Genomic DNA, 15,834 nt, shown 5'->3' with positions numbered 1-15,834 from the left:
TGGCAATTGAACTGACATTCCCAACAACTGTTGTGATGCAAATGCCCTTCCCGTGTTTCTTAAAGGGGTTTGCCACCCAAGATAGGGGAGAATTCAGCGTTGCACATACAGGCAAGAAGTAGGTTTGAGACATTTCAGATTTTACTCTCAAGAAAGAAGAAAGGATTACTCTGCCACAGAGAGATTCCAGTTACAAGAATTTGGGACCTGAGGGAGTAATATAGGTGGTGTATATATAAAGTGAGAGGGGCCTGGGGGACGGATGGGAGACAATTATGACAGAAGTGGCTGGTCAGAAAACAGCCAGGTGTTTTCACATTTTATTAGCTACAGTATAGACCCTAGAGCTGCCTCATTCCCTCCCCTCCCCCTCCCCCCACCACGGGGTCAGGCCTTCCCAGAAGCCCCTGCCTTGGCTGCCTGGGCCCGCTGGAACTCCTGCTGCAGCTGAGCCAGGGTCTCCCTCTGTTGCTCTGACTGCCGTTCGAGGTCGCGGAGCTGCGATTCATATCGCTTACTGAAGAGAGGCAAGAGAGACAAGCAAATAAGGAGAAATTAATGGGACTTACTAAGGAAGGTGATGAAAGCAAGGAAGAGATTGATGGGGAGGAACTTTGAGATCTGGGGGAGGGTTTGGAGGAACTGGACAACCGGGGGGAGGGGGGGTACTCTGGAGCTACACTATAATGGTTTTGGAACACCTCTCCCCCAGCCCTGTCGGGTGCATTGCAGGCTGGTGGAAGAAAGACTCACATTTCAGCTGTGATATAGTCCAGCCTCTTCCCCACTGTGGCGCGGGCCTCTCCCAGCTCCTGTTTGACCAGCACAGGACCCAGAAGTTTAAAGACCACGTTGGACCCATCTAGCAGGGCCAGTTCCTGGTGGAGGGATGGGACATAAATGATCAATCACTGCCAGTATAGGTCCCTCCTCGCGCCCCCCCCCCCCCCCCCCCCCGCAAATCCCTCTCTCACCTCCTTCACAATATTATTTTCTGTTAGTTGCGCCTCAAGCTTCTGCCGCCCTGACATGGATTTACTCAAGTCTGAGGGTTGGGGGGGAAACGTTTGATTAGCAACATCAAATGTGCCGCCTGATCCCAACGCTGGAGAGAACAAAATGGAGCTGAGGAAGGAGGGAAGGACGGGGCGGCTGGTCAGTGGGTGGGGAAGAGCATTGAGATGGGGGAAGGAGCTGCCCGCGGGGACTCGGGCAGAAACATTATCTTGGTTTGGCTCTGGACTGTGAGTGAAGGGATTGGGGCGAGGCCACACCGACCCTGCTCCCTTACCCTTCTGTAGCTGCTGATACTTCTCCACTTCTCCCTGTAGCTTCTTCTGGATTAGCTCAGCCATGGCGGGGACGAAGGCCTGCGGGGAGCGGGAGAGGGGCGCAGGGTCTCACTCTGGGAGGTACTCAAGCTCCCCTTTCTGGCCTGGCCTGCGGAAATGACAGCACTGTTGAGAGACACCCTCCCGGGGCACCGCAGCCTCTCCCCGTCCCGCAGAGCCACTCTATCCCGGTCCCAGGGGGAGGCGGCTGAGGCTAAGACCCCCAAACCCCTCAACCGTAACCCAGCCCTACTCACGTTCTCCCTTCACTATTACTAAACCTGGAAGTAAACAAAGGATGCTGGGAAAAGAGGGTGCCGGAAGTTGTCCTCCTACGCATGTCGGGAACTGTAGTTTGGGCAGGTTTAATGAATGGTGTTCCGCCAAAAAAAGACTGGACTCGGGAAGGTTTAGGCAAGATGGGGAAACGAAGCCGGAAAGAGAAACTGTATTGTTTCTTGGGCCCCAGCCTCAGATTACCTTTCATTCATTACTCGGGCATAAGCTGCTGCTAGAGAGAGAGAGAGAGAGAGAGAGAGAGAGAGAGAGAGAGAGAGGAGAGAGAGACAGAGAGAGAGAGAGGAGAGAGAGACAGAGAGAGACAGAGAGAGAGAGGAGAGAGAGAGCGCGCGAGAGAGCGAGAGAGAGCGCGCGCGCGCAAGAGCCCTCATTTAAGATGGCGCTTAGAAGGCTTCAGATCTGGTACGGCGCTGATTGGATGAGGGCCGGCCGACTTCCGGGAGTTTCCAAGCCGACTGTGAGACAGCTGAGAGGAGTTTTGCACGTGGATCGTCGTTCGGGTGGGCTAGATGGAGACAGTCCCCAAACCGAGCAGAGATGTCCCGCCCAAGAAGAACAGACTTCAGGCCAAGAAGAAGGTAGAGACCTCCCTGGGGTGGAAGAGAAGTTTTTAACTGTGGGGTCGCGGGGGGCGGGGCGCGGCGCGGGCTGCGGAGTGTTAAGAGCTCCTGCTCTGCCCGTAGAAACCCCGGAGGTACTGGGAGGAAGAAACCACTCTGACCGCTGCTGGAGCTTCTCCGGGGCCCCCTGGTAACAAGAAAAGGAATCGTGAGCTCCGCCACCAGAGGCCAAAGAACACTAACAACCCCAAAAAGTCTCGGTTCTCCAGAAAGCCTCAGCTCCCGAAGAAACCCCGAGAGCGGAGGAACCCGGGGCCTCAGCGGAGTTTGTCCGGGGTGAGCCTGGGACCTGATAAGGTGGTGGGGCAAGTCGCCTTGTACTTTACGCGTGCGAGGGTTGGGGGTCAGCCCTAGCCTGTCTTCTAATTATTACCTCCTTCCCCAGGCTCAGGATCCATTTCCAGGCCCTGCCCCCGTCCCTGTGGAGGTGGCTCAGAAGTTCTGTCGCATTGACAAATCCAAAAAGGTGAGGACCAGCCAGAGAGTGGGGAAGGGTTGCAGCCCGAGAGTATATGAGTGGGGATGGAGGGGGGCTGTGTGGCTCTCGCGGAATCCTACATAATGTCCGGTTCTTGTCTCACCTCTCCACCACCAACGATATTATAGCTGCCGCATTCGAAATCCAAAACCCGAAGCCGACTTGAAGTGGCTGAAGCTGAGGAACAGGAAATAAGCATTAAAGCTGCTCGCTCTGAGCTGCTTCTGGCTGAGGAACCCGGGTAAGTGGACTCTCGTGTGGGCCTCCCCAGGCCCTGCTTTATGGGGCTGTCCCTTATCATTTTCACGCTGGTACACCCACTTCATATTAGGAAGTTTTACTGCTAATACTCACTCCTAGGTTTCTGGAAGGGGAGGATGGGGAAGACACGGCAAAGATACGCCAGGTGGACATTGTGGAGGCTGTGGATATTGCAAGTGCAGCCAAGGTGAGTCTGAGATTGGAAAAGGGGCTACTGGCTACATTGGTGGTGCAGAGCAAGACGGAAGTGGGGACTACAAGAGGGAATTATTGAAAGAAGCCAATTATTTCTTGACTTTCTCTCTCTCTCCCCCCCCCCCCCCCCCCTTTTTTAATGATATTCCCTTTCCTAGCACTTTGATTTGAACTTGCGGCAGTTTGGACCCTACAGACTGAATTACTCCCGAACTGGAAGGTAAGGCTGGATGTCAGTGACTCTTGAACTAGGATATGGTTGCATCTCCTTAAACACTTCAGCCATGTTCACCTCAGCCAGGCCAGTGTATGTTTAGGCCGATGATGGGCATGGTGGGGTGGGGTGGGGGTGGGGGGATGGGGGGGCGGTCCTGTGATTTGCTTGCATGTGAGGTTGAGCATGTAAAAATGTCTCATTGGAGAGGAGGGGCTGGTGTGGGGCAGACCTCAGATGGTCTGAGTCACGGTGCTTCCCTGCACTGACACTGCCTGTTCCCCACCTCTAATAGACACCTGGCTTTTGGAGGGCGCCGGGGTCATGTGGCCACCCTTGACTGGGTAACAAAGAGGCTCATGTGCGAGATCAACGTCATGGAGGCAGTGCGGGACATCCGGTCAGTGGGGGGGCGAGGCATCCCATTCTCGATTGAATGACGGTCCCTTGACCCCTGTCCCACTGAACCACTCTTGCCTTCCTCCCAGGTTTCTGCATTCAGAGGCACTGTTTGCCGTCGCTCAGAATCGTTGGCTTCACATCTATGACAACCAGGGCATCGAGCTCCACTGTATCCGCCGCTGTGACCGTGTCATGCGGCTTGAGTTCCTGCCTTTTCACTTCCTTCTGGCCACGGCCGTGAGTGGCAATGGAACACGGGGACTGGGCGGCAGCCCTTGAGAAGACTGCTTCTTCTCTGGGATCCCACTAGAAGGACAGAGGGCAATCAGGACTCATTCTGATCTCTCTCTTTCTCTCAGTCAGAGACAGGGTTTCTGACCTACCTGGATGTGTCAGTGGGAAAGATTGTGGCAGCTCTGAATGCTCGGGCTGGACGGCTGGATGTCATGACTAAGAACCCTTACAATGCCGTTATCCATCTCGGACACAGCAACGGTTGGTCTCTAGCTGAGCTTTGACTCTTTGATCATCCTGACCTGCTTTGCTTCTATATTTGCACTTTGCACATCCCTTTAGATAGCCCCTATTCCTCTCTCTTGATACCTTTTGGCCTTGAGACCCCATCTTTCCCAGGTATAATCCCCGTAGCGCCTGTTGATAACCTCAGTTCCTCTTCTCTCACATCCAGGGACTGTGTCCTTATGGAGTCCAGCCATGAAGGAGCCACTGGCAAAGATTCTCTGTCATCGTGGAGGGGTCCGGGCTGTGGCAGTAGATTCTACAGGCACGTAAGTCACTTGTTTGGTCATGAGGTGCTGGGGAGGTCGCCGCTGGGTAGAAGAGTATAGAAAGCAGTATGCCTTTAGGAGCATAGACTTGCAGTCAAGCTGCCCAGATTTAAATCCTGGTGTTAGCCACTGACGGGCCACGTAAGCATGGGCACACTCCATAACCTCTGTGTGCCACACACTCTTTCTTCACCCCAAGAGTGGGGATGAGTATCTAGCTCAAGCGGCAGGAAGCTTTTTCTGTAAAGAGCCAAATAGAAAGACTTTAGGTTTTGCTAGCCGAGAGGGAAATTCGAGCATGTTATGTAGGTACTTAAGAGAAAACAAAGCATCACAAATTTTTAGGCCATAAAACTTAGAATATAATAATTGAATATAGCATTTTTGTAACACAGGTCTGATGGGAAGAACTGGATTCCTCTTTTTGAGGATAACATATTGCTCAGTTAAGGTTAAAAGTTACAGTATTCTAAATCATCAAACTCATTTGCAAATGCTTGTTAGCATTGATCTGGGAAGAGATTTTACCTATTTGTCTTTGAAAACCTCTTTCACACAGATCGTGAGATAGGTGGCGCTTGAAACGTTGTCCAGTTATAATGGTATCCTTGTGAGTTGTGGTGTGCCCACAGTGGTGCAGAGATGAGATGCCATACGTGGTGTTGGTGTTGACCTCTCTCCTGTGCTCTTGTGGTGCAGAAGCAGCCCCAGAAGAAGCCAATGAAAGCATGTGGTTGTGCTCCAGTAAAACTTACTTTGCAGACACTGAAATTTGAATCTCCTATGACTTTCACCTGTTTCAAAAGGTTTTTTATTTTTTTCCTACTACTTAAAAATGTAAAAACCATTTGGAGCTCCAGGGCTGTACAGAAGCAGGTGGTGGGCTGGATTTGTTTGGCGCATGGGCTGTAGTTTGCCAAGCCCTGGGCTTAGTTCATAGGCTGTCACAGGCGGCCCGTATCAACACGAGTTAAAGCCTGTAGGGTTTAGCGTGGTGCCCAGGGAGTACGGAGCACTGGCTTTCACCACTGGCATCCTTGAAGATGATCGTTCTCTTGAGTTCTGGCTGGTGATGTGAGGGGTAGGAGTAGGGGGCCTGCTTCGAATTGCTGCCTCTCCTGAGGGTTTGCAGCTGCCCAGCTGTGCTGTCTGATTCGTACATATGTGTGGACCTGGTGCACTGTTTTCCGCATGAGTTCCCTCTAATGGGATCAGTGGATGTTCCTCTTAATTCCTTTCATTGTCAGGCACTCACTGGGCACCTGCTGCGGACTAGGCTCTGTGCTGAGGTTCTGGGGGTACAAGGGTGAATGGGCTGTTGAGCCTGTCATGGGGCAGTATTCTACTTTATGTTCAGAAACGGGACTGTGGTTGACGGAAACGATTAGCCAGGAGACACGCTTAGTTCCTACTAAGTTGTCTTCTGTTGCCCCAGATTTAATGTGTCCATCGCGGGATAGGTCACCCCACTCCCCAGAGTTCCTCCAGGCTTGCTCCCTTTCTGCCACACTTTCCAGTCACCCAGAATTTGACTGGACACCTCCAGCTAGCTCCATTGCCCTGTGATCTTCAGCCATCAGTAAGGGCAGGAACCAAATTGCTGTTGACTGGGTGCTTTCTGGGTGCCCAGGCTCTACTGCTTGTTTTGGTGGCATCCTTTCGTTACTGCCCACACTTCCCTGTGAGGTCCTGGCTGCTTTCCCCTCAAGGGCCTCTCTGAGGTCCATTTCTGTCCATTCTTGCTGCCTCTTATTGAACACATGTGACATTCACAGACACTTTCCAGCCTCTGATTGTTCCTCCTGCTGGCAAGTCCTGGGTGCTGCTGGCAGACTAATCTGCTTTCCTCCTTTTACACTGCTGCTCAGGAATCTTGTACATGAAATGTGAACTCCATCACTTTATTTTCAAATGGTTTCAAAGAAAGTCTGTAAAAAAAAAAGGGGGGGGGTGCCACCTAGGTGGTTCAGTCACTAAGCGTCTGACCCTAGCTCAGGTCATGATCTTACAATTTGCAAGTTTGAGCCCCGCATCAGGGTCTGTGCTGGCAGCTCAGACCCTGGAGCCTGTTTTGGATTCTGTGTCTCTCTCTTTCTCTCTCTGCCCCTCCAGTTGCATGCTTGCATGCTCTCTCAAAAATAAACGTTAAAAAAAATTTTTTTTTTTAAGTCTGGGAAAGGAATAGCCCAGTAGTCCCCAAATTATAAAAACTTTTCAGATGCTCAGACCCCCTTGCCCTCCCGTAGTTGTACCTTAGGGGCCGAGAGATATGCTTCAACCATTTTTACTCTGTATTTGTGCCAGTTTGGCTTTAGGAGAATGCTTTCTGTGGGCCATTGAACCTATGTTGTCGTTTGCCTTCCCTAGACTGCTTTGGTCAGCTGCTGCTGTGCCCGAGGCCTAATCACGTAGTTTCCTGAGATTTGGTCAACACCTTGAGTACAGCTCTGGTCCTTGATCTTGGCCCAACTCTGCTTATCTCTGGTCCTTCTCAAGAGCACCTCAGATAAGCCACAGGGGCTCAAGATGAGGCTTACTGGCTTCCTGGAGGCATTCTGGAAGCTGGCATTAGGACTGGATGGGATTCTTAGAACTAGACTGTTTTCTGCAGGGTTAGTAGCATGGTAGTGTAGCCTGGATGCCCTCTGGTCAGTGGGCTGGTATTTGTGCAGGGGATCCCAAAGGCAGGTATGTGTGGGGAGAGAAGCCAGTATGTTCCCTTGAATTGTGGGTTGACTGAAGGGTGTGACCTGTGTCCCAGGAGCCCTCCGTAATTCCTGGTTTGCATTGATGGTCTTTCCATCTGATGCAGCTGGGGCCCTGATTGTCTTGTGAGGAGAAGTGTCCAGCTGGGCCTCTATTCAGCCCCATCACTAGGCTAGTCCCTTTCATAGGAGTCCTTTGGTACCCTCTTCTTTGGCTCACAGCCAAGGCTAAAAAGAGAGTCTGTGGCCCCTTAGCAAACTTACATACCCTGGCCTGGCTGGTCGCCCTTTAGCCTCCCTCTCTGAGGAACATCATGAACATAGAAACTCCAACCTTGGAAAACAAACTACAGTGCATGATTCCTTGAGAGGATTGCCCTCCCTTTTTCCAGGGAAAGAGGGGGTGGGGCAGGGCCTCCTAGCTTATTACTTCATTACTTCCTAAGGTTTTCTCAGGTCCTCACAATCTTCCAGTTGTGGTCTGTCATTGCTGGAGAGCAGTGCTGGGGACTCTGGGTCCTCAGTCTGAGTTTAAAGAGCCCCTGCTGTTTGTCCCCTTGTGATCCTCCTGACATTTCCCACTGATCCCAAAAACAGACCTCTGCTTCCATTTCACCATCTCCACACTGATATTAATTCATTTGTACTTGCTATATGTTTCTTGAGAATGACCTAGAACAGCTCCTAGAGGTCCTCCCTGATCACTGCTGTTGATCCTTCTCTTTGCTGAGCCACTGTACTCCCTGTGGGTACAGTGGAACATCTCATTTAGGTACAGATGGGTGTGTGCACTGTCCCTTTGATTAAGACAGCAGACACTAATGGGGCGCTTGGGTGGCTCAGTTAAATGTCTAACTTTAGCTCAGGTCATGATGGTCTGTGAGTTTGAGCCCCGCATTGGGCTCTGTGCTGACAGCTCAGAACTTGGAGCCTGCTTAGGATTCTGTGTCTCCCTCTCTCTGCCCCTCCCCCCTCACATTCTGTCTCTCAAAAATGAATAAACGTTAAAATATTGAAAGAAAAAAAAAAGAGGGAGAAGAGACACTAAAGAGACAGGCTGGACTTGAATTCTAGCTCTACCATTCACTCTTACTTGATTATCTTCCTCTGAGCTTCAGTTTCCTCATCTGTAAAAGGGAAATAAAAATTGTTTCTCCCCACCGAGACTTTATGCTTGCACTTGGCTATAGACCTGCACAGTAAGCCCACACTGCAGATTAATTGACCTCCCCGTCTCTACCAGGTACATGGCCACCTCTGGCCTGGACCACCAGCTGAAGATCTTTGATTTACGAGGGACGTTCCAGCCTCTGAGTGCTCGGACCCTGCCCCAGGGAGCAGGGCATCTGGTCTTTTCCCAGCGGGGACTGCTGGCTGCAGGCATGGGTGACGTGGTCAACATATGGGCAGGGCAGGGCAAGGCCAGCCTGCCCTCCCTGGAGCAGCCTTACCTCACCCACCGGCTCTCAGGCCACGTGCATGGCCTTCACTTCTGCCCCTTTGAAGACGTGCTGGGGGTGGGGCACACTGGGGGCATCACCAGCATGCTGGTACCTGGTGAGTGGGCCAGAGGATGGGGTCCAGTGAATGAACTCTGGATGGAAGTGTGGGTTGGCTTGTGATAGCCAGGAGCAAAAGGGCTTGGTTGGGCTGGAGCGGCTGGACTTGGTTCTGTTTATAGCTCCATGCTTCTCCCTCTTTCTAGGGGCTGCTGAGCCCAACTTTGACGGCCTGGAGAGTAACCCTTACAGGAGCCAAAAGCAGCGCCAGGAGTGGGAGGTGAAGGCCCTGCTGGAGAAGGTGAGCATGTACCTGCATGTGGTTTGGGCTGGGGGTAGGAAAAGCTCCCCATGGCCCCGGGGGTCTTGGGAAGAGTGGGATTCAGCAGCCCCCTGGCTTCCGTCCCTCTTTGGATCATCCTCCTGTGGCTCCTATGGCTCCTTACCCATTCCTGTCCCTCCGTGACACCTCCAGGTACCTGCAGAGCTCATTTGTCTGGACCCACGAGCCCTGGCAGAGGTTGATGTCATCTCTTTGGAGCAAGAAAAGAAGGAGCGGATAGAGAGGCTGGTATGAATCAGGCCCAAGTGCCCAGGCCCTTCCCCCCTTCACAGCCTCCCCCGTGCCATGTCCCCAGAAGTACGGCACAGCACATGGTACCGCCACGGTTCCTGGTCTCTGAGGCTCTTAGGGATTTTACCCTTGTCTCCTCTCTTAGGGCTACGACCCCGAGGCCAAGGCTCCTTTCCAGCCAAAGCCAAAGCAGAAGGGCCGCAGTTCTACAGCAAGCCTGGTGAAGAGGAAGAGGAAGGTCATGGATGAGGAGCACCGGGTAAATGACCACTGGGGGGGGGGGGGTGGACCAGGTGTCCCGTGGGCCTCTGCCCTTGCCAGCCTGCCACTTCTCACCTTGCCGCCCTCTCACCACCCAGGATAAAGTCCGACAGAGCCTTGAGCAGCAGCCGCAGAAGCAAGAGAAGAAGGCCAAGCCCACGAGGGCCCGACCATCTGCCCTGGACAGATTTCTGCGCTGAGCCGTGCCCAAGGATGGGCCTGAGAGCAACACTTTCCCCCTCGACCGCCCGTGGGGAAATGACCCTATTCCTTGGAATAAGGAGGGGGCAGTATGCCCCTTCCCCAGCTGGGTAGGGACAGCTGGCTCCTGGGCTGGGTTGGGATTAAAAAAGGTGGGGTTTTTTGGATAATGTGTCTAGATCATTCTTAGGACCTGTTCCCCTCCCTTTGCCCAGGATGGGACTACTCTAGGATCTGAGGGGTCACGGTGTCCTGCTTCTACCCCCACCTCATATCTCGTCACTATAGCCTTAGCCTTGTTCTTTAGGGCCCTTCCTCCTCTTTCCCATGTCCCTGGAGAGGTCCTTCCCATCCAGCATGGTCTGGCAGCCTCCAGGCTCCCCAGGTATGTGTTCTTGGACTCCTGGTGATGACCACGCTGTACTCGAAGAGGTAGAAAGACAAGTTTATTGAGGAGCTTGTGCCCCTCTCCTATGGCTGGAGAGAACAACCCCAGCATTATTTTGCTCTTCCTGGTGACCATCTTTGGGGCTGGCAGGCCAGGCCCCTCGATTTCTCTATCTTCAGTGATAGACTGAGCATCTGATAGTGGAAAGTGGCCATCTGTAGCCAGCTAGGGCCCCTGCCGTGGGCCTGGACGAGAGACGGCTGTGAGGGGTGCTGGCTAGACCCTGAGCTCACTCTGCTGTGGCCCCAGACACTGTCAGCTGTGAAGCCAGGCTATTATCCGACACCGCAGGATGCCCAAGACTCCCTGGAGCCAGGAGCAGAAGGGTGCAGTCTTTTCTCCCTCAGAGCCTCCCACTAGCTTCCAGGCCTCCTGCATCTTCCAGGGGTCCAACCTGTGGGATGTCAGCAGGAATTTCCCATAGCAGCACCGGTCCAGGGGGTAGTGGGTAGCCCCAGCCAGCTTGACACAATGGGTTGGGGTGAGGCCTCCTCGTCGGGCACTTACCCCCACAAAGACATCTTCCAGTGGTAGGGGGGGTGCCCGGCTGGCCACTTTCAGGATGAGCTGCACGGCAGAAGCTGACAGCACATACCCTGTGCCAGAGGCATAGGGTGGAAAGGGGCCCCAGGTGGGAGGCCACTGCTCCTCTGATACCTGGTGTTTGCTCCCTGGTGTCCGAGAGGGGTGCACCCGCCAGTGCACACGGCCCAGGTACAAAAGAGGCATTGGCTGGCCCCTGAAGATGGACCTTTCTTCCCACTCTTCATCTTCAAACTCATTCTCTCTTGGAGGCTCCATGCTTTTCTCCCATTGTTCCCAACGGCCCCCTCGTCGAACCAGCTCCGATACCAGTTCAGGGACGTTGACAAACACGTCATCATCCGTCTTGAGGATGTAGCGGGCCATGGAGCAATGTCTGTATGCCCAACTCAGCCCGATGAGAGTCTTGAGAGTAAGGTTCCGGTAAGAGTCCCGGAAAGCCGCCTGCAAGATGTCTCCCCGAGTCGCTGCCTCTCGTGCCAGGTCGATCTCATGGGATTCCCTGGTGGGATGCCGCAAACTTGGCTCTCCCAGCAGAAAGAGTGTCTGCACCCTGAGCCCTCGGGCTTCGCGCAGCCCGCCCCACGAAGCCCGAATGGCGTCTCTTTGGTTCAGGTTCTCTGGGGCCGTGCACACCAGTATGAGCAGGAAGGGTGGGGCGCCGGGACCCCCACATGCCTCCTCATTGGGGATCAGGAGGCGGGGCAGGGCCAGGGGCGGCCCTGGGGACGCCGGCGCCGGGAGCAGGGAGGCCAGCGAGAGGCTCAGCAGCTCCTCCCCGATGCCTGAGGGCCCGAAAAGGGTCCAAATAATCGCCAGCATCAGGGCAGCAAGGAGCAGGCGCCGGAAGAGGCTGAGGGGCATGGTGTGGCGTAATCAGAAGGGACCTAGAGGGAAAGATGGGGGCGGTTAGAGTGCGGAAGCCCCAGATCTCCGTTATCCGGGTCCGTAACCGGCCACGCCTGGGATGGAGCGCGCGGCCGGGAGCGGCGTGGGGGCGCCTAAGCCCAGGAGGCGGCGCGGCCGCGGGGGTTGTGGGGTAGCACAGCCGGAGCTGCGGGGAGGTTACCTTGTCGTCGGGGCTCCGCCGCCCCAAAGCTCGGCTCCATGGCGGGGTTTCGCCACAGCGCCAGTTGCCCCTCTTCCACCCGCGGTGGCGGCTGGGTCCCGCCCTCCTCCCTCGGAGGGTGTAGTGGCGCGTGCACACCGCCTTCCCGGAAGCGTAGAGGCAAGCGAAATACCGGTGGCGGGGCCTCTGTGCGACCGCGAATGGGATTCGGATCAGTGTGCCTCGTACGCAGAGGCGGGCGCGGGGCAGCCTACCAGCCGCGGCCTCCCTCCCCAAGTACGCAAGCGCCCCCTCGCTCTGCTGCGGAGCCCAGCTCTTCCGGGTCAGCGATTTATAGGGTTGCCTCGGTAGGGGAAACTCAACTCTCCGGGTCTCCGCGGGCCACTTCTTTTCCTTAAGAAACCTAGGTTTGGTCAAGACCTGTGGTACTCACACTTGCCACACCGCCCCACGCGCTAACCCGAGCGCCTTGGTGGTCTTGAAATTGGCTTAGGCTCCCTCTCTAGGCCCAGCGTTTTCTCTACCTCACACCTTGGAGGGTGGGAACCAAAGAGGGTGCGCCACTTCTGATAGGGCGGGGAGTAGCAACGCCATTGCTTTACCCTAGACCCAGGGCACCTGGTTTGGGTAGCTGAGTGAGGCCATCAACTGAGAGGAGAAACACCCAAAGGGCCCACTGTGGTAGCTTTCCGGATCAGTGTCCCCAGAATAAAGGAGAGAACTACATACAAAGAAGACTTAGGTGTATAAACTATTTATTAACAGACAAGGTCTACAGATTTATTTCTTCTTGGACACACCCACAGTGCGGCCCCTGCGGCCTGTGGTCTTGGTGTGCTGGCCTCGGACACGAAGTCTGCAGGTGAGAAGAGAGAAAGGTCACAGGTCATACACAACATAAAGGAAACACTTGGGGGGCATAAGAAACCTCCAGGAGTCTAGGGGCAGGCAGGGAGAGGAGACTCCCATCCCACTCACCCCCAGAAGTGGCGCAGCCCTCTGTGGGCCCGAATCTTCTTCAGTCGTTCCAGGTCTTCACGGAGTTTGTTATCCAGACCATTGGCCAGGACCTGGATTTGGAAGAGCAACGTTTTACCCACTGACCTCCTAGGACTAATTCTAATGGGACACCCTGCCTTTCTCTAATCTCTCCCATTTCAATACACACCTGGCTGTATTTTCCATCCTTCACATCCTTTTGTCTGTTCAAAAACCAGTCTGGGATCTTATACTGGCGTGGATTCTGCATAATGGTGATCACACGTTCTACCTGTCAAGCAGGACAAAGGTCAGATACAGATGGCCTCCCTTCCAAGGCAGGCCCAGCCCACAGCACCCCCTTCCTTGTCCTCACCTCATCCTCAGTGAGCTCTCCTGCCCTCTTGGTGAGATCGATGTCTGCTTTCCTCAACACCACATGAGCATATCTTCGCCCTACACCCTGAGGAGAGGTTTTGTAATTTGGGGTTGAGTCTTGATTTTTTTTTTTTTATTGTTTGTAAGCCCCACTATTCAGCCTGCAACCACCCATTGCACTATACTTTTTTAGATACAAAGCCTAACCATTAAACAGAAAAGGTTTTATTCAGGAGCGGGTCCAAAAGAAAGCACATCTTTTCATACTGCTCAACACATACATTCATCAAGTGATGGCTCTTAAGACACTGCAGCAGCACCCAAGAATGGTACCTTCTAGTCTCTGCATTGTGGAGGACCAAAGGCTTGGCTCTCAACGTGGAGCAGCAGCAAGAGTAAGGACTCTTGGGGTAATAGGGTTGATCAAGGGGTGGGATTGTGGTGCTCTGGGTCTCTAAGGGCCATAGTCCTCTGGGCAGGTCACCTCATTGCAATGATTACAGTTTTCTAAGATCACAAACTTGATGGTCAGTGCTCAGAGATGAGCAGGCCACAGGGAGCTAACCACCCAAACCAAACTCAAGAAAACACACCGGTGGCATTATGTCGGCATCAACACGGGTACTTTGCCACCCAAACTCGCACCTGAATGGTGAAGGATGGTGTGCCAGGTTGAATAGTGCCCCTCCCCTCACTCCACTGTATGTCCACCTAGAATGTGACCTTATCTGGAAAAACGGTCATTCCAAATATACTTAGTTAAAATGAGGTTAGACCAGATTAGTGCAGGCCCTGAATCCAATGACTGATATCCTCACAAAAAGAGAGGACGCAGAGCAAAGGCCATGTAATAAGAAGAGCGACACAGCTACAAGACAAGAAATAGCAAGGACTGTTGGCAACCACCAGAAGATTGATTCCTAGAGCCTTCTGAGGGAGCTCACACCTTGATTTTGGATGTTTGGCCTCCAGAACTATAGGAATAAGTTTTCTGTTGGTTTAAGCCAACAAGTAGCTTGTTTCAGTAGCCCCAGGAAACGAAGACTTATTTCCTCTCTGTAAGAAATGACCTGGAATATCAAATTATCAGAAGATATTAAGGTCTAAGCCTCTCATTTACAGATAGGGGTGCCTGGGTGGCTCAGTTAAACGTCCAACTTGACTCTGGCTCAGGTCATGATCTTATAGTCTGTGGGTTCAAGCCCCGCATAGGGTTCTGCGCTGACAGTGCAGAGCCTGTTTGGCAGTCTCTCTCCCTCGAAACAGATAAATGTGAAAAAAATATTTACAGATAAAATAGTATGTCTGAGGTTTACTTTAAAATGATAGAGAAGAGTGTAGATGGAACAAGAGTTCATATTTTTAGACGATATTCATAGGGGCTAGTAATTTTCTGCCCTCTACTTTTCAATGTTAAAATTTTTCCATAATCAAGTTAAAAAGTTGCTGTTAAGCTAAAATTTTTGAAAGCCCTGTTTGCAGACTGATACAAACTCGCCAACTTCCTAAGTTAGGACCCTAGATCCCCCTTTCTCAGCCAAGGAGACCACCCCTGCTTTCTCCATCCAGAAGAGTATACTCAGGGGACCATCACTCATTATTTGTAGCCCAATGGCCTAGACCATATAATAGAAGAGTTGGCACCAAATTAATATTACTCTCAGAAAGTATTTAATGCGGTGTTACTCATGGGACAGGACCTGAATTCTTCAAACATGGCCAGTGGGTTATTTCCCAGGTTTCCAAGTAACCCACAGATGACAGTATCACCCTGATTTAGAGGAAAGGCAGAAAACCAGCCAACCTTAAATAGACACAGCAAAAGTTTTCAAGTGGAAACAAAACACTTAGGAAAGGATCGTTGGTATACAATAATCTTATAAGGTCTGTATTATTTCTCAATATCCTCTTCTGCTTGAGTCAATTTCCATTCTTCATCCTTCCCCATCCAATTAATCTTACCATTTGTTGTTGTTGTTTTTTTTTTTTTTTTTTTTTTGAGGAATCCCTCATACCCAGCCTCCACTTTCTTCCAGTTTCTAATTATTACCCTCCCCACCCCCATTCTGGATCCTTAGCAAAAGACCCTCTCCAAGCTTTAGTTCTCTCACCAAAGAGCTAGGTGCATTCGCTGGCTCTCCACACAATTAGCAAAAACCTCTGTATCGTCTATCTCTAGGAATAACCTTTCCCAGTGATAAGCAAAGTGTAATAAGAGACTTATTACAAAACTCACAAATTACCTTTAAGTCCTTTGGTTAAATTGTTAAGTGGACTACAAACACATATTTAATGAAAGTAAATACAAAACCAGTTAATTTCAAAGAGGCAGAGAGAAAGGGATTAACACAAGCATTCCATTAGCCATCACCATCTTTTATACAGGCACATCTCATTTCATTGCACTGTGCAGATATTGTGGTTTTTGTTCTTTTACACAATGAAGGCTTATGGCAAATTCTGTGTCAAACGAATCTATCGGTGCCATTTTCCTAAAAGCATTGTGCTGGTGTCACATTTTGGTAATTCTCACAATATTTCACTTTTTAGTTAAATATTATAGTCATTATAGTGATCTGTGATTATGAC

General features: G+C 52.1%; 4 protein-coding genes across 11 annotated transcripts in view; 1 reads left to right on the top strand and 3 right to left on the bottom strand.

Moving 5' to 3' along the window:
- Window positions 1–119: 119 nt before the first annotated feature.
- Window positions 120–1,936, bottom strand: PFDN6 (prefoldin subunit 6). 6 transcript variants are annotated; one of them, XM_081795733.1, is made up of 6 exons: window positions 1,914–1,928; window positions 1,812–1,860; window positions 1,292–1,370; window positions 975–1,045; window positions 754–878; window positions 120–517 (listed from the first exon to the last, which is right to left on the bottom strand). In XM_081795733.1, exons 3-6 carry the CDS (start codon window positions 1,353–1,355, stop codon window positions 388–390), a joined length of 390 nt encoding a protein of 129 aa, XP_081651859.1. In that variant the 5' UTR covers window positions 1,356–1,370; window positions 1,812–1,860; window positions 1,914–1,928; the 3' UTR covers window positions 120–387. The 6 variants fall into 6 exon arrangements, with proteins under 6 accessions (XP_081651859.1, XP_060470336.1, XP_060470335.1 ...); XM_060614353.3 differs by having other exon boundaries at window positions 1,812–1,936; XM_060614352.3 differs by having other exon boundaries at window positions 1,292–1,440; window positions 1,812–1,926.
- A 21-nt stretch (window positions 1,937–1,957) lies between these two features.
- Window positions 1,958–9,999, top strand: WDR46 (WD repeat domain 46). Its single transcript, XM_060614256.3, has 15 exons — window positions 1,958–2,209; window positions 2,315–2,527; window positions 2,637–2,717; window positions 2,858–2,970; window positions 3,090–3,177; window positions 3,344–3,405; window positions 3,695–3,799; window positions 3,888–4,038; window positions 4,161–4,296; window positions 4,490–4,589; window positions 8,538–8,851; window positions 9,000–9,094; window positions 9,269–9,364; window positions 9,513–9,626; window positions 9,727–9,999. The coding sequence occupies exons 1-15, from the start codon at window positions 2,141–2,143 to the stop codon at window positions 9,826–9,828; spliced, it is 1,839 nt and encodes a 612-aa protein (XP_060470239.2). The 5' UTR covers window positions 1,958–2,140; the 3' UTR covers window positions 9,829–9,999.
- A 254-nt stretch (window positions 10,000–10,253) lies between these two features.
- On the bottom strand, window positions 10,254–12,185 carry B3GALT4 (beta-1,3-galactosyltransferase 4). Of its 2 annotated transcripts, none has more exons than XM_078446807.2 (2): window positions 11,890–12,185; window positions 10,254–11,707 (listed from the first exon to the last, which is right to left on the bottom strand). In XM_078446807.2, the coding sequence occupies exon 2, from the start codon at window positions 11,682–11,684 to the stop codon at window positions 10,533–10,535; it is 1,152 nt and encodes a 383-aa protein (XP_078302933.1). In that variant the 5' UTR covers window positions 11,685–11,707; window positions 11,890–12,185; the 3' UTR covers window positions 10,254–10,532. The 2 variants fall into 2 exon arrangements, with proteins under 2 accessions (XP_078302933.1, XP_078302934.1); XM_078446808.2 differs by having other exon boundaries at window positions 12,062–12,177.
- Window positions 12,186–12,627: 442 nt separating this feature from the next.
- RPS18 (ribosomal protein S18) overlaps window positions 12,628–15,834 on the bottom strand; it is a 193,827-nt gene continuing 190,620 nt past the window's right edge. For both annotated transcript variants that reach the window (XM_060614345.3, XM_060614344.3), the window contains exons 3-6: window positions 13,244–13,330; window positions 13,058–13,159; window positions 12,868–12,959; window positions 12,628–12,745 (exon numbers count right to left, since the gene is read on the bottom strand). In XM_060614345.3, coding sequence (XP_060470328.1) covers window positions 12,670–12,745; window positions 12,868–12,959; window positions 13,058–13,159; window positions 13,244–13,330 — 357 coding nt within the window. In that variant the 3' untranslated portion in view covers window positions 12,628–12,669. The remainder of the gene's footprint in view (window positions 12,746–12,867; window positions 12,960–13,057; window positions 13,160–13,243; window positions 13,331–15,834) is intronic.

This window comes from Panthera onca, chromosome B2, assembly GCF_046562875.1.
Source record: "Panthera onca isolate mPanOnc1 chromosome B2, mPanOnc1 haplotype 2, whole genome shotgun sequence".
NCBI lineage: Eukaryota > Metazoa > Chordata > Mammalia > Carnivora > Felidae > Panthera > Panthera onca.
Note: the sequence above shows the minus strand (reverse complement) of the source record. Positions and strands in the feature narration are given on the sequence as shown.

Excerpts from the sequence above, each read along its gene's own strand:
- WDR46 (XM_060614256.3), top strand. The coding sequence starts at position 2,141 with ATGGAGACAGTCCCCAAACCGAGCAGAGATGTCCCGCCCAAGAAGAAC. Across the intron at positions 2,528-2,636 it reads CTCAGCGGAGTTTGTCCGGG|GCTCAGGATCCATTTCCAGG; the intron begins GTGAGCCTGGGA and ends CTCCTTCCCCAG. Across the intron at positions 2,971-3,089 it reads CTTCTGGCTGAGGAACCCGG|GTTTCTGGAAGGGGAGGATG; the intron begins GTAAGTGGACTC and ends ACTCACTCCTAG.
- PFDN6 (XM_060614353.3), bottom strand. The coding sequence starts at position 1,355 with ATGGCTGAGCTAATCCAGAAGAAGCTACAGGGAGAAGTGGAGAAGTAT. Across the intron at positions 1,046-1,291 it reads GTATCAGCAGCTACAGAAGG|ACTTGAGTAAATCCATGTCA; the intron begins GTAAGGGAGCAG and ends CCCAACCCTCAG. Across the intron at positions 879-974 it reads AAAATAATATTGTGAAGGAG|GAACTGGCCCTGCTAGATGG; the intron begins GTGAGAGAGGGA and ends TCCCTCCACCAG.
- B3GALT4 (XM_078446807.2), bottom strand. The coding sequence starts at position 11,684 with ATGCCCCTCAGCCTCTTCCGGCGCCTGCTCCTTGCTGCCCTGATGCTG.